The sequence below is a fragment of the Panthera tigris genome, chromosome C1 (genome assembly GCF_018350195.1).
Source record: "Panthera tigris isolate Pti1 chromosome C1, P.tigris_Pti1_mat1.1, whole genome shotgun sequence".
Lineage (NCBI taxonomy): Eukaryota > Metazoa > Chordata > Mammalia > Carnivora > Felidae > Panthera > Panthera tigris.
This window is the reverse complement of record NC_056667.1, coordinates 194,831,057-194,847,515: the sequence shown is the minus strand read 5'-3', so window position 1 is coordinate 194,847,515 and position 16,459 is coordinate 194,831,057. Positions and strand designations below refer to the sequence as shown.

The 16,459-nt window shown below is 33.4% G+C and overlaps 1 protein-coding gene across 1 annotated transcript in view; it reads left to right on the top strand.

Moving 5' to 3' along the window:
* Window positions 1–16,459, top strand: part of ERBB4 (erb-b2 receptor tyrosine kinase 4) — a 710,253-nt gene that overhangs the window by 417,434 nt on the left and 276,360 nt on the right. The window contains exon 12 of the mRNA XM_042993912.1: window positions 822–1,021. Within this exon, the coding sequence (XP_042849846.1) occupies window positions 822–1,021 (200 nt within the window). The remainder of the gene's footprint in view (window positions 1–821; window positions 1,022–16,459) is intronic.

Sequence of the window (16,459 nt, the reverse complement as noted above, 5' to 3'; positions counted from 1 at the left end):
TAATTACAAAATGTGGGCTATGTTAAAACAATTTCCTTGAAATGATAATTTGTTTCCACACTATAGTTGTTACTTAATTTTTAGAGATGCTTTCCCCAGTTGTCCAAGCCTTCTGAGTATTTTTTTTAACTTTTAGCTTAATTTCATTCTTCTCTTCAATTTTTAATGTCCCTTATCCTTACTTATACATTATTCAACTATTACAATTACACTTTGGTTTCTGAGGTATAAATTAAAGCTAAATATCTGTGGTCATTCTCTGCAATATTTACCCTCTGAAAGCATATATAAATTTATTAAATAGAGTAGAATTAAGGTCTTACTTTAGGTAGATGAACAATCATTCCATAAACATTTATTAATTATTTAGTATTTTTAGTTTTATTTATTTAAGTAATCTCTGCACCTAATGTGAGACTCGAACTCACAACCCCAAGATCAAGAGCTGTTTGCTCCTTCAAATGAGCTAGCCAGATGCTCTTAATTATTTGGTTAGGGGATAGTGGGGAAAATAGTGAGCAGATATACTCATACTAAGTATGTAAATAGATATACAGATATCATTAATATTTATACTTCTAAAAAATGAACATTTTCCTTTTGGGGGTCAAATGATTACTTTTGAAACTTGGTATATAGCATGTAAATAAATAATGTTCAGGTCACAGTTTATTGACCTCTTTTTTATGATCTATTTGCATTCTTTTTGGAGTAAGATGTGACATCCTTATTTTACTTCAAGAATGTAAGTCATGGCCAGAAAATATTTATTAATATATACATATAAATATTGTTCTGTTCTCCCCCCTCCCTCTCTTTAGTGGCCTCTCCTTGCTTATCCTGAAACAACAGGGCATCACTTCTCTACAATTCCAGTCCCTGAAGGAAATCAGTGCAGGAAACATCTATATTACTGACAACAGCAACCTATGTTATTATCATACCATTAATTGGACAACACTCTTCAGCACTATCAACCAAAGAATAGTGATCCGGGACAACAGAAAAGCTGAAAACTGTAGTAAGTACATTATTTGGATGTTAAAACAGAAACTTTGAACATTTTCTCCCATTTTATGTTGGACCAAACACTTAAAAATAACTGATACAGGATTGTTTCCCTCTTTTTCTCAACCTTTAAGAAGGGGGGTAGTTAATCAGCATAGGGTGACTTTTTATAATCTATTGAATATTTTTATAACATACTGCGTGCTTCCAAATCTTGCCCAATCATAAGAACCTTCCTGTGGAGACTTAGATTCAATAGATATAAATGGAACTGGGGCTTTTAAATATTTAACAAGCATCCTGGGTAATTCTTTGGACGTGATCAGTTTGTGGAAATCTGCCCTACTGAATTTTCTGTTTGCTTTTTGGTTTCAGTGAATTTGGTATCATGGGATAACAGACTATTTTGGGGGGTGGTGGCAAAAATGCAGATGTGTTCTGAAATGTGTAAAAGAGGCTGTCAAGAAAGTTCATTTCATAAATGCATTTCTGTAGCCAGTTCATTGTTTCTTTTTTTCATTTATTTTGCCACTTACTGATTCACTCCATCATTTCTTTGTTACACAGAAGCAAATAATGTTTTCATGGATATATAATGATACATTCCTATCTTAAACTTTGATATTTCAATGATTAATATTTAATTCTTCTGTGTGTTTCTACTAAGTACTATTTTCTTCTACATCCTACAAGCGCCACTGCTAAGCATGTGTGTCTGCCTTACTTATGATAAATATCAAATAAAAAGACTCAGAATTTAGATTATCTGTTACAAATACATATACTTACTGTGGTCATAATGCATCAGTCCTTTTAAAAATCACAACCCCTAAGAAACATTTTGCTATTGGATGTTGTCTTATTGGTTTGGTCTGATCATTGGAACAGTCACAAAGTTATATTTATAAGTGAATGAATAGTAAAGGACATTTTAAAAAAAATATGAACTCTCAAGAGGCTTATATATTTCAGTTTACCAAGTTAAATAATGACTTTACTTATGAGTACCCCACCTTGTTTTTGAAAGTGTTTAAGGCAGTTCAGGGTGGCAGAATTCATAAAATATGACATAATTTGTGAGGAACTCACATTTTAGCCGTTTTGTACCCTTAAAAATACTTTTTGCAGAAAAAAACCTATTGCAACCTGAGGTTTTGTTTCTTCTGTTCCACATAGAATCAAGAAATGTAAAATCTTATTATATATCGAAATATGCATGTTTTTATTGAATAATATTTATCCTTTTATTTAGCCTGCATTCTTTGCATAGTTTTATACCTTTTGATTTGTAACATAAAGCTTGTTTTTTTCTAATACTTAAGCTTCTTATCCCATATTTTTATATGTGTGTTTGTACGTGACCCAGACAAAATAGATTATTCACAGAAGTAAAATAGAATCTTCTTCAACACAAATTTTTAACTATTTCCCTAAATTAGGATTATAGTTATAGTCTCCTATTTTTCTACTTCATTTAAAAAACAAAATAAAATAAAACAGTAGTACTACTAGGAAAACAAGAAAACCTGAACAAAACATAAAAGAATCAGAGAAACACATTCCTCTTTCACCCATTTAATCATTTTGCAAATCCCACATTTACTTCTTTTTATCTTTCATAAAGCCGAATAAAAAGCAAACGGAAAGAAGAACATGCAAAAAGAAATAAAAATGTAAAAAAACAAAATAAGGTAAAATATGTAATTATTCCATACTTCTTTAAGACTTCTAAGCTTTTTGAGCAACCAAAAAGTAAATAATAACAATAAATTAAAAATGTAACATTTTTTCAATTTTCAGTATTACACTTCTTAGACTGAGTTTATCCTTTTTTCAGACCATGAACGTTTTTGTTTGTTTTGTTTTGTTTTGTTTTTTGTTTGATTTTTTGTTGTTGTTGTTGTTGTTCTGTGCTCTTAGAGTTGACTTTTCAGTTTGGGGAAGAAAGGAAGCAGTTAGAAGAAGCAGTTTTATGGTGCTCTAGTATAAAATTAAGCATTCTTTTTTTTTTTCATTTGTAATATTTTAGAGAAAACAGTTTTGCATGAAATCCTTTGATCACGATTTGAATTTCAGTCTAACAGTACACTGGATCCTGAATTTTCAGAAATGTAATTACCCTATAAACTTGACTTGAGAGGTGATGCTGCTGCTGTTTACCTTGAGCCTACAGGGGTTGCCCACCTGTGATTACAGCCTTTTCATCATCCATAGTACTATTTGCAAATGGGAAAACTTAAATATTTGCTTCATTTTAAATGCACTGCACGTATCGAATTTTTAAGATATTCTCTCTTAATAGGCTTTGCACATGCAATATACACGAGCACACACACATATTCACCACAAGGTACACACATACATATGCATATGCACACACAACACATACACATGTACACATCCCTAGAATACACACACATGCATACATACACCATCACCATAAAATCCTCTAAATTTGAGCATTGGCTTGGTAACTTAAAAGACAAGGTAGCCTTGATTTTTAACATTGTTTTTGGAGTTCAACATGATTTAAACAGTAATGACAATAAAAGAAAAATTTCACCTCATCTGTACAGTGTAAAAGTGGCTTGAGCCATCTTACACTTTTAAGTCAAAAATTTCAAAGCAGACTTTATAGTTTGAAGAGATTGAGACTGAGAGAAACTCTAGGATATGAAAAGCTAGAACATTTTCTGTCTCCTTCATTTGTATGGCTATAGCATGAGCAAAATGACAGTGCTCGTTGGAAGAAGTTTTTGGGTAGGTTAATGAAAGTGTTTGAAGTTTCTTAAAATATCTAAATATAAAATTTAACTCTAAAACATAAACAGTAAAGAGATTATATTACATTAACCCTTCAAAATCTGAGTTATATTTAAACTCATACACCTTTATCTTAAAAATATTTGTACATATACACTTAAACTAAACATAAACAAGAGAAACTAAATTCATAATTAACTTTTCAAAATGAAATTACATTTATTTTTCTAATTATCATTGTTAGAACTCCAAACAGTAAAAACATGGAAAAAGAATATGTAATTTTTGTTTATAGATATATGGGTAGTGAAGCATATCTCTTCACATAGAAACAGTATCATAACATATAGATTTAAATGGTCTTCAGCCATATGTCTCTGTCTAATATATTATGAGCATCTTCCATGGTGGCGTTCTTATTGTTTAAAAAGATACATATAAATACATTTAGCCAATAATTGCCGTATTAATGGTCATTTATTTTCTATTTTTTACGTTTTTAGCACTGCCATAATGTGGATCTTAGTTCATAAAGTATTTTGCAAGTACAATTATTTCCTTAGGCTAAACACTTAGAAGTGGGATTCCTGTGTAAATGAGGTAACATATGATAAATTTTGGTGTATTTTTCTACGTCATCTTTCAAAAGTGATAGGTCAGTTTACACTTCTCCTAAACAATGTTTTATACATAATATTTTCCACTGCTCTTTGTAACACTGGGTATTATCTATGGTTTTAAATTTTGGTGATCTGAAATGTGAAAAAGAGGTCTTTTAAATTTATAATTTTTTAGCTGACAGAGCATTTCAATTTTCTTCTTTCGTAAATTAGTCAGTCTGAGTTTTGCTTATTTTCAACTTGGAGTTGGTCTTCTCCCTTTGGATTTGAGAGACCTCATCACAAATTAAGTATATTAAATTTTTATCTCTTGAATGTGTTATGTATAACTTTCCCTCTCTTAGGTAATTTTAAAAAATTGCCTTTTGATAAATATTTTATATTTTTATTTAGTTAAGTGGATAGATTGTTTTTCTTTTCATATTTATGATCCTGGCATTGTCTTTGTCTTTTATTTCTAGTATATTACACACTCTGTTGAAATTTCTAATGCATCTAGAAGTTTTGGTGTAACATGATTTTTTTAAATCCTTAATTGATTAGGATGCTGATGAAACATAATTTATTTTATTTTATTTTTTTAATGTTTATTTATTTTTGAGAGACAGAGAGAGAAAGAGCACGAGTGGGGAAGGGGCAGAGAGAGAGAGAGGGAGACACAGAATCTGAAGCAGGCTCCAGTCTCTGAGCTGTCAGCACAGAGCCTGATGCGGGGCTCGAACCCACAGAATGTGAGATCCTGACCTGAGCCGAAGTCATGCTCAACTGACTGAGCCACCCAGGCACCCCTCAAACATAATTTATTAATAATTCATCTCTCCTTTACTGATCTCAGGTGTCTGCAATATATGTTGTTATTATTTTAAAGAAGTCAGGGGGGAGGGGCAGCTAGAGAGGAGCAGAGGGAGAGAGAGAATCTTAAGCAGGCTCTGACATAGGCTCAATCCCATGACCCTGGGATCATGACCTGAGCCAAAATCAAGGGTCAGATGCTCAAACAACTGAGCCACCCAGGTGTTCCTGCAGTATTCCAGCTAAATGACAAAACAGTGCCAGGCTCTATCTCTTGATCTGTATAGTTTAATTTCATCTTTACCACCACCTTGTAAAGTATAATTATCTCTATTTTGCAGGTGACTATACAGATGATCAGTAAGTTGAATAATATTCCCACTGTTTTGAGCTATTAAAAATCATATTCAGTATTTGAACCCAGCATTTGTCTAGTTTCAAAATCTATGCTCTCCATTTCACCTTGATTTTCCCCCAAACAAAGAGAAATGATGGATTTTCATAAGAAAACCTGAATTACTGAAACATACCCAGTGCAGCATCACATTTAGGAGCACACTCTGGAACCAAATGGCCCGGGTTTTAATCCCAAGAAAACTATTTATTAGATGTTTGGTCTTTGGTAAGCTATTTAACATTTCTGAACCTCAGTTTTACCATTTGGATATGGGGTTAATAATAGTACTGACTTCACTGAATGCCTGCTTCAAAACAAGTGCTATATATATGCTAACTATTATTATACAATTACATTTTCTTATTAAAATAGATTATATAGTACATAAATACATATAAATACATAGTGTAAAGATGCAATATTTAACTTTTTACTTAATGAAACATTTCTTCTTGGGGAAAAAGAAAGAAAGGAGAAATATCAAGGGCCTCATTTTTTTAAAAAAAACCAGTTCACATCATCAAGGTGGTGAGTTTTAAGTGTGCAAGTAGCGCATAAGCCACTGGCAGATATTGAAGAAATGAGAGTTGTCACTAGAAGCCTAGATGTTGAAGAATTTAAAAATGGCCTCCTGAGATCTTTAATGGATAAAACATGTCTATGCTTGAGACTCCTCTAAATACTTTCCCTCTTTACGCTTGTAATTAAAACATTTTAAAATCAGCTTTACAAGTAACAGACTTCATGCTTTATAAAAATATCCACAAAATATTAATTTTAGTTTAGTGTTTCAAGAGATAAATATTTGGTGATGAGGAGTAGATTTTTTAGACAAAGAATATAAAAGGAATATAAATTTATTCATTTATCTATGATTTTTTTTTACATTTATCTATGATTTTGGTGTTCCTGAAATGTGATAGTTATAAAATCCTTCTCATTGGACATGCATCTAGAAAAAGGTAATAGTGAAACTATAGTCAATTGCTAATAACTGAATCCTCTGAATGGCAACATGATCCAATTTTTTGATGAATCACTGAATGTCCAGAATTTAATCAGGGCAAAGAATTAATGAGTAGGGAATTAAGGGTATTTAACACTGGTGTAGAAAAATACAATGTTTGCTTAACATATTCTTTTGTTTTACTCTGGTGAGAGTGACAATAACTACAAAATAGTAAGCATTTTAGTGTTTATGACATCATAAGTAGTGTTGACTTTCTATAAAATCACAATCCCATTGGTATTGTCATCATTATCACCTCTAATACGTTGTATATTATAGAAAAATGAATTTCAATTATAAATTGAGGTTTACCTTGTTTTTTTTAAATTTTTCTTTATTTATTTTGAGAGGGGGAGGGGCAGCGAGAGAGGGAGAGAGAATCTCAAGCAGACTCTGTGCTCAGTGCAGAGCCCTACACTGTGAGATCATGACCTGAGATGAAATTAAGTTGGACGCTCAGTCAACTGAGCCACCCAGGTGCCCCAATGTTTACCTTGTTTTAAGAAAATATTGCTAAGGTTGCTGATTTTCTTACTTTCTCTCAGTCCCCTATTTTTGTCTTTAATGTGCACATTCCAAGCCCAGCCCATACTATCTTGGGTAAATGTACGTTTCCCAACAATGGCGACCATGTTAGAGAATTGTGCTATGGGCCTCACAGCCAGTCTTCACTGGGAAATTAGTCAACCTTGCCACACTTTTCAGTAAAACATAGTGCAGTACAAAACTTATAGTACGTAGCTTAGAATATAGTGAAGTCATTGTTCTAAGTAATCAGAAGATAGAAAATCTTAATTGTACTTCTAAGATTTTCTTCTTTATACTGAAGAAATACATTAATGCACTTTGTAAAAAAATGCAAATAGGAGTTTTTTGTTGTATTTGAAATAACACAGTATCTAATTACTAACAATGTTCTAAAATGTTCTTCGTGTTCTTATTAAAAGGGTAGTAAGCAGTTATAATTTCAGAAATGGCGCTCCTTCCATTTTGTAAACCAGAAATTCTGGAAGAACTGATGGCGTCTCAACAACAAAAACCAGAATGACTGCAGGCTTCAGTGTTTATCACAAATGGCAACATTTTAACCTGACTCGCTGCTAGATCAGTAGTTGGGGAATTTTAAGGCACCAGCTTTTAACTATTAAAAATGCAGAAGTCTGTGTGTCAGTTTCCAGAGATTATTGCTTAGATAAGTGTTGTGGCTTCTATGGTATCTCCCCAAAAGATGTATTAAAGTCCTAATGCCTGTGAACGTGGCCTTATTTGGAGATAAGGTCTTCGTAGATGTAATTAAGATGTAAATTAAAATGCGGTTTACACAGGAGTGGAGTAGGACCTTAATCCAATATGGCCCAAGTGCTTGTAGGAAGAGGAGAGATGCAGAGACAGACACAGGTAGGAGAACGCCACATGCAGACATATACACGCGCTCATAGGGAAAAAATCCAAGTGATGGCAGAAGCTGAGACTGGAGTTATGCAGCTGTATGCCTAGGAACACCAGGGATTGCTAGCAATCGCCGGAAGCTAGGGAAGAGGTAAAGAACAGATTCTGCCTCTGAGCCCCCAAGAAGGAAACAGCCTGCGGACATTTTGATTTTGAAATCTGGAACTGTGGGAGAATAAATTTCTGTTATTTTAACCTGCTCATTTTGTGGCATTTTGTTACACCAGCCCTAGGAAACGAATATATACAGTGGTTTGAGGCCCAGGATTCTGCATTTTTAACACATACCAGATCATTCTGAGGCAGATGTCTGTGGGAAATCATTTGAGAAACTACTGTCACACCCCCCATCATTCTTCCTATTGTTCTATAGTCAGAAATATAATTAAAAACATATAGTCCTGATAATTCATTTCTTCTTATGATGATTTATTTCCTCAAAAAGGATGTACGACAGGAAAATTCACAGTTGAGTAACATGAAACTATATATTTAATAATAGTTTGGGGAGACAAAGATAAAGAATGAACTTTAAAAGGCATCCTATGGTGTTTTTTTTTTCCTTTTAGTAAGATAACATAATAAAACAAAGGAATATTTAATAATAGTTTAGAAATTAATTGAGTAATTATAGCACAATATATTGTACTATTAAATTTTATGTATTTAGAGTTTCAACAAAACACTTAGAAATTTATTTTACTCTATTACAGTTAATGTGCCTCCTGAGAGGTACTTTATAATGTGCTCAGTGTTCTAAGAATATTCAAGGACTTTCTAATATTTTGTCACTGTTGTCCCTGCTGCCTGTTATCTTCCCCATTAGAATTTCCTTCCCAGGTGCCATCAAGTCAGAGATATAGTAACTAGAATACTGAAGATTAAACAAAGCTGGGGACACCTGGGTGGCTCAGTCAGTTGGGTGTCTGACTTCGGCTCAGGTCATGATCTCACAGCTAGTGAGTTGGAGCCCCACATTGGGCTCTGTGCTGACAGCTCTGAGTCTGGAGCCTGCTTCGGATTCTGTGTCTCCCTTTCTCTATTCCCCTCCCCCGCTTATGCTCTGTCTCTCTCTCTCTGTCACTCTCTCTCTCTCTCTCAAAAATAAATAAACGTTAAAAAAATTAAAAAAAAGATTAAACAAAGCTTTGGGTCATGTCTGTTCAACCTATTCAATATGGTGAGTGAGTGGGTATGTCTTATCAATTATTCCCCCATTCCTATCCCTCCTAACTTCTCTAGTTTTAACTCATTCTAACATGTTACAAAGACTACACTCTCATTCCACATATATACCTAATGTTCCCTACTCCTAGACGTCACTGCAACACAGTCTTATGATGATCCTCTTCCCAAGAGGACTTCTGACCTCCAGAACTCTAAGGACTAAATTTGTGTTGTTTTAAGTGATTACATTTTGTTATTTATTACAATAGCAAAAAGAAACTAATCCAGTGCTCTTTTAATGGCAAAAACCCAACTCAAATTATTTTAGGCAAAAGAAGAGAGCATATTATATGGAAACCAAAGAAACCAGGTCCAGTTATATTAGACAAAATAGACTTTAAGTAAAAAATGTAACAAAAGACAATGATGGTCATTATGTAGTAAAAGAGGGGTGAATTCACCTAGGGGATATAACAATTATAAATATATATGCAACCAACAACAGAGCATCTGAACAGATCTGAAGGGAGCAATCACTAACAATACAATCATGGCAGGGGACTTTAATGCCCCACTTTCAGTGATCATCCATACACAAACTAAGGACTTGAACTATAAGGAAATAAGGAAACACTGGACTTGAGCTATACTTTAGACCTACTGGACCTAAAAGACATATACAGAACATTCCATCCAATAGCAGCAGAATATATATCATTCCAAGCACACATGAAATATCCTCCAGGATATATCACATTTCAGGTGACAAAACAAGTCTTAGCAAATTTTAAAAGATTGTAGTCATGCCAGTTATCTTTTCTGACCATAATGGTATATAACTAGGAATCAGTAACAGGAGGAAAACTAGAAAATCCGCAAATATGTAGAAATTAAACAACACACTACTTAACAACCAATTGGTCCTTCAATGAAATTAAAAGATAAATCAACATCTTAAACAAAAATGGAAACACACCATACCAAACTAATGTGATGCAGCTTAACAAGTCCTAAGAGAGAAGTTTATAGCAATACTTACATTTTAAAAGAAAGGAAAAGAAAGATCTCAAATAAACAACTTAATTTTATACCACAAGAATTAAAAAAGACAAGAAAAAACGAAGTCCAAAGTTGGCAGAAGGAAGGATAAAAAGGATCAGAACTGAAATAAATGAAATATAGAATGGAAAAACAATAGAAAAGATTAATGAAATGAACAGTGTTTTTTGTTTTGTTTTGTTTTTTTTAAGATAAACAAAAATTGGCAGACTTTCAGCTACATTTACCAGGGTAAAAAGAGAGAGGACCCAGATAATATTAGAAATGAAAGAGGAGACATTACAACTGATACCACAGAAATACAAAGGATTATTAAAAGATTACAATGAGCAATTATATGGCAACAAGGTAGACAACCTAGAAAAAATGGACTAATTAATAAAAACATACAAGTTTGAATTATGCTTTGAAAAAACAGGTAATCTTAACAGATAAGTAAGGAGATTGAACCAGTAATTAAAAACCTCCCATCATAGAAAAGCCCAGTTTTATTTATTATTTTCTAGTTTTATTGGTGAATTCTACCAAATATCTAGAGAAGAATTAACACCAATCCTTCTCAAACTCTTCCAAAAAAATGTGGAGGAGGGCACACTCCCAAATTCATTTTACAAGGACAGCATTGTTTGGATACGAAAGCCAGATAAGGACACCGTAAGAAAAGAAAATTACAAACTGATATCCTTGAATAAATATGGATTCAAACATTCTTAAAAAAAATATTGTAACACTGAACTTAGGGGCACCTGGGTAGCTCAGTGGGTTAAACATCCGACTTCAGCTCGGGTCATGATCTCACAGTTCCTGAGTTTGAGCCCCTAGTCGGGCTCCATGCTGATAGCTTAGAGCCTGGAATCTGCTTCAGATTCTGTGTCACCGTTTCTCTGTCCTTCCCAGGCTCACACTCTGTCTCTCTCTCTCTCTCTCTCTCTCAAAAATAAACATTAAAAAAAATTTTTTTTAAGAAAACTGAACTTAATAGCACAGTTAAATAATCATTCACAATGATCAAGTGGAATTGTCCCTGGGATGCAAGGATGGTTCAGAATATACAGACTCTTATGCTTTGGCTCTCTCCCACTCTAACCTCTTTTTTTTTTTTTTCCTTCCCCTCCCCCATGGGTTTCTGTTAAGTTTCTCAGGATCCACATAAGAGTGAAACCATATGGTATCTGTCTTTCTCTGTATGGCTTATTTCACTTAGCATCACACTCTCCAGTTCCATCCACGTTGCTACAAAAGGCCCTATTTCATTCTTTCTCATCGCCACGTAGTATTCCATTGTGTATATAAACCACAATTTCTTTATCCATTCATCAGTTGATGGACATTTAGGCTCTTTCCATAATTTGGCTATTGTTGAGAGTGCTGCTATAAACATTGGGGTACAAGTGCCCCTATGCATCAGTACTCCTGTATCCCTTGGGTAAATTCCTAGCAGTGCTATTGCTAGATCAATATAATGATACACCATACTAATAGAATGAAAGACAAAAATCATCATCATCTCAAGAGATGAATAAAAAGCATTTGACAAAATTCAACATTTTTTCATGAAAAAAAGCTCTCAACAAATTAGATATAGAATAAATAGAAGAAACATATCTCAACATAACAAAGACTGAGTATGCAAAAGCCACAGCTTAGGAATACTTGGGAATCAATTTGATGAAGGAAGTAAAATATCTATACATCAGACTACATAATATTGATCAAAGAAATTGAAAATGCAAATAAATGGAATGATAACCCACATTCATGGATTGGAAGAGTTAATATTGTTAAAATGTCCACAGTACCCAAAGTCATATATAAATGCAATACACTCTCTATCAAAATTCCAATGGCATTTTTCACAGAAATAGAAAAAAAATCCTAAAATTCCTACAGAACTGCGAAAGATTCTGAATAGCCAAGTCAATTTTATGAAAGAACAAAGGTAGAGGCTTCATGCCTCCTGATTTAAACTATATTACAAAGCTATAGTAATTGAAACAGTGTGGTACTGGTACAAAAACGTATACATAGACTAATGAAGCAGAATCAAGAGCTCTAAATTAACCCATACATATATAGTCAATTAATATTTTATAAAGGAGCCAACAATATTGAATGCAGGAAGAAATAGTCTCTTTAATAAATGATGTTTGGAAAGCTGAATGTTCACATGCAAAATAATGGAATAGGATGCCTATCTCATACCACTTACAAAAATTAACTAAAAATGGGTTAAGGACTTAAACATAAGACCTGAAAACATAATGCTCCTAGAAGAAAACATAAGCAGTAGTAAGCTCCTTAACATTGGTCTTGGCAATGATTTTATGAATATAACACCAAAAACAGAAGCAACAAAAGCAAAAGTAAGCACGTGGGATTACATCAAACTAAAAAGTTCCTGCACAGCAAAAGAAAAATCAATAAAAAGAAAAGGCAACTTTAAAATGGGAGAAAACATTTACAGATCATTATATCTGATAAGGTGTTTATACAAAAATTATGTAAGAAACCCATACAACTCAACAGAAAGCTGCAAACTTTTCCTGTTTAAAATTGGGCAGAGGAATGAAGAGAAGTTTCTCCAAAAAAGACATGCATATGGCCAACAAGAGCATGAAAACAGGCGTTCAACATCACTAATCATCATGGAAATGCAGATGGAAACCGCACCTCACACATGTTAAAATAAGAGAACTTACTACAAGTGATGGTGAGGGTGTGGAGGAAAGGAAAATTTTGTATAGCAGGAATGTAAGGTTGGAGTGGCTACTATGGAAAACAGTATAGAGGTTTCTCAAAAACTTAAAAAAAGAACTACCATATGATTCAGCAATCTCATTTTTAGGGATGTATCCAAAAAATATCAAATCAAGATCTCAAAAATATATCTGCATGCCTATGTCCACTGCAGCATTATTCAGCCATAAAAAAACAATGAAATCTTACTATTTGCAATGATGTGGATGGACCCAAAGAGTATTATGCTAAGAAAAACAAGTCAGTTAGAGAAAGACAAATACCATATGATTTCACTCATTTGTGGAATTTAAGAAACAAAACAAATGAACATAGTGGGGGAGGAGAGGCAAACCAAGAAACAGACTCTTCACTATAGATAAAAAGCTGGAGGGGAGGTGGTAAGGGTTGGGTTAAATAGATGGTAGAGATTAAGGAAGGCATTTGTTGTGATGAGCACCGGGTGTTGTATGTAAGTGATGAATCACTAAATTCTACATCTGAAACTAACATTACACTGTATGTTAACAAATTGGTTTTTAAATAAAAATTTGGAGAAGGAAAAAAAAAATAAGATCCTTACTCTGTTGTTTAAAACCTTCCAACAGCTTCCCATAACTCTTTGGACAAAGCAGAAAATCTTGTAAATGACCTGTAAATCCTATGTAATCTGGCTCTTGTATACCTCCACTATCTCATCAGGTACCACTTTCCCACTCACTGCCCATGTCCAGCCTTTTCTCTATAATCACTAATCTTATTCCCTGCTCAGTCTCTCTTGACTAGAGTTGTGATTCCCAAATTCCCCCAGCCCTCTTTGCTTTAATTATTCCTATTTATCCTTCTCATCTCAGTTTCTTATTCCTCCTTATGTGGGTAGACCTAATGCGATTTACTGATTAGGTTAAGACAAGTGCTATATTCTCTCAGTGCATTCTCCCTCTCTCTCTCTCTCTCTCTCTCTGTCTGTCTTTCAGCGATTATTTATCTCGTTTGTCTTCTCAACTAGACTGTAAGCTGTAGATAAGAGAATATGTATTTTATTTCATGTTTTCATCATATCCTTATTTGTTAGCAGTGTCTAGCATAAAGTTAAGTAGTTTCTCAACAAATATTTTTAGAAGTAAACACATGAATATACTTGTATGTTTTCATATTTCTCTTAAGTATATTTATTGAGGGCTTAATTTAGCTAAGTAATCCTGCATTAAATACTCTGCTAATATGAGGTCTATTCCTCATCACAACCCTGAAAGGGAGATATTATCATTCATTTTTTCAGGTGAGTAACATGTAAATAATTGCCTGAGGCTACATGGCTAGTCATAGAATAAGGATTTGAATCTATACTGCTCTGATCACAAAACTGAGCTACTACAACTAAGTCATGTATTTTAGCCTTAAAAAAAAAAAGGCTAGTGGTATCTGTTCAAATATATTTCAAATAAAACCTATGCCTCTATATACAGTAAGTAATACAAAAAGCATGGATGGTTTTGTATAATGAAAGAAAAATATTTTTTCTGCATTTGTGCCTCTAGACAGGTATTCTATTTCAATATTTTGAGCTAGTCCATTTACTTGAACACATGCAGTACAGCAGCAAGAACCATTATTTAAGCTTGCATCTATTTTAATGAAAGCAAGTTCAATACTCTATATAAAGGTTGAAATACTAAGCACATTATTATCTCCCCACATTTTTAACAGACAGATAACAATTCAGATGAGATAAAGAAAAATCTATTTTACAGCTTCCAGAGAAAACACAGAGTAAGTTAAAGGTTGCCTAATCACTACATTCCTAAAGTTTCTTTAGTGAGGCTTGTAATGGCCTTTTGAACTGTAAGCCATTGAATAGGCCTTCTACGCCTTCCCCATGTGACTATCACTCTGGGAGGTCAGAGAACTGTTGAATTCTGGGTGCTAATCGAAAGTTCTTTTCTCTGAAGAATTTCAAAGAAGAAGCTTCCTTGGCCTTTTGTTCTATGCTGTGTGAAGACACTTCTCTTGGTTTCACTCTGGAGAAAATGATCAACACAGCCTTCAATACCATCGTCTAGTGGTTTGGAAAAAAATGAGAAGAAAGTAATTGTTTTCTGTTTATTCTCACTTTCCTCCAATAGATAACTTAGTGTTTTCCTGGTCTAAAACTGTTCTGAAATTGAGGATCTAAAAATTCAGAGTAAGGGAGGCATTAAGCAGTTGAAAAGAAGGTAGGAGCTTGGGTGAAGCTAAAACTCTCCTGTCCATATAATTCAAAGCATGCAATAGAAAATCAAAGAAGGCAGCTTTTATCCTTCCCAATATTAAAGAGTCCATCTCTCTTGGGAGAGGAAAGGAGAAGGGACAAGAGTGTGAGGCTTTGAAACCTGAAAAAAATGAGTAAGAATTGGTGAAAAAGACCAAAGGGTGATAGGATATCATGAAATTGGCAGTAACCAGGGGATACTAATGACTTTGTCAACATTCTAATGGAAGAAATTGAAAATGCATTTGAGAGACTTAGAAGTTGGCAAATTTGAAGCCTTGATTTTATTTCCTATAAGGATTTGAAAGTGATGAAAGCAGAGAGCCAGATTCATAACATTGCAATGTGATTTTGTCTGTACTCTGCTTGTATTTACAAGTTGCTTTATTAATGTAACTTTTTTTCCCACTTTTGGGGATTTATTCAAATGCAAATGTGTATTAGAAGTGTATATAAATGTATACATGTTGCAGAGTGTGAAACTCTATTAATAACTTAAAATGGCTGAATGTTTATAAAAATGGGTATTATAACTTTATATTGGTTGATACCATAGATCTTTGGCTTCTTTCTAACTCTATGAAATAGAATTTGAACTTACACATTTATGTTCAGTCAGCTTAACTGAACCAGTTTTTAATCTCCTTACATCTGTAAGTTAGTACAAGTCACATATACATGTAAGTAATCAGTGATATGAAACCTATGTAAAGATTCCATTTCAATTGACTTTTCTTTTGTATGGTGAGAGAACCCTCTTTCTCTGCATTATAAATAAATAAGAAAGAAGGAACTCTTGCTATTAGTTTAAAATCAATATAGCAGATAAATTGTCAGCCTTTCCCAAGTAGAACATAAAATCATTCAAGTTTTGAAGAGTCTCCACACGATATGAAGAAAAAAAAAATAGTTACAATATATGGTGTTTAATTTAATAAATCTAAGACGTGGAGAAAACTGTAATTAAGCAAAGTCCACAAATTTTATGAGTTACTTACAATAATAATATATTTGAGAAGAGGGACAATCTTAGCTACATAGGAAAGCACTCTATTCAGTCTCTGTTCTTTCAGACTATCTTTAAAAATTACATTTATATATTATTTAGGATTATAACTATAAAGTAAATAAATTAAAACAGGATAGAAGGAGGTATACTTTTTTTTTAGTTTACTTATTTATTTTGGGGGGGGGGCTTTCATGCATGA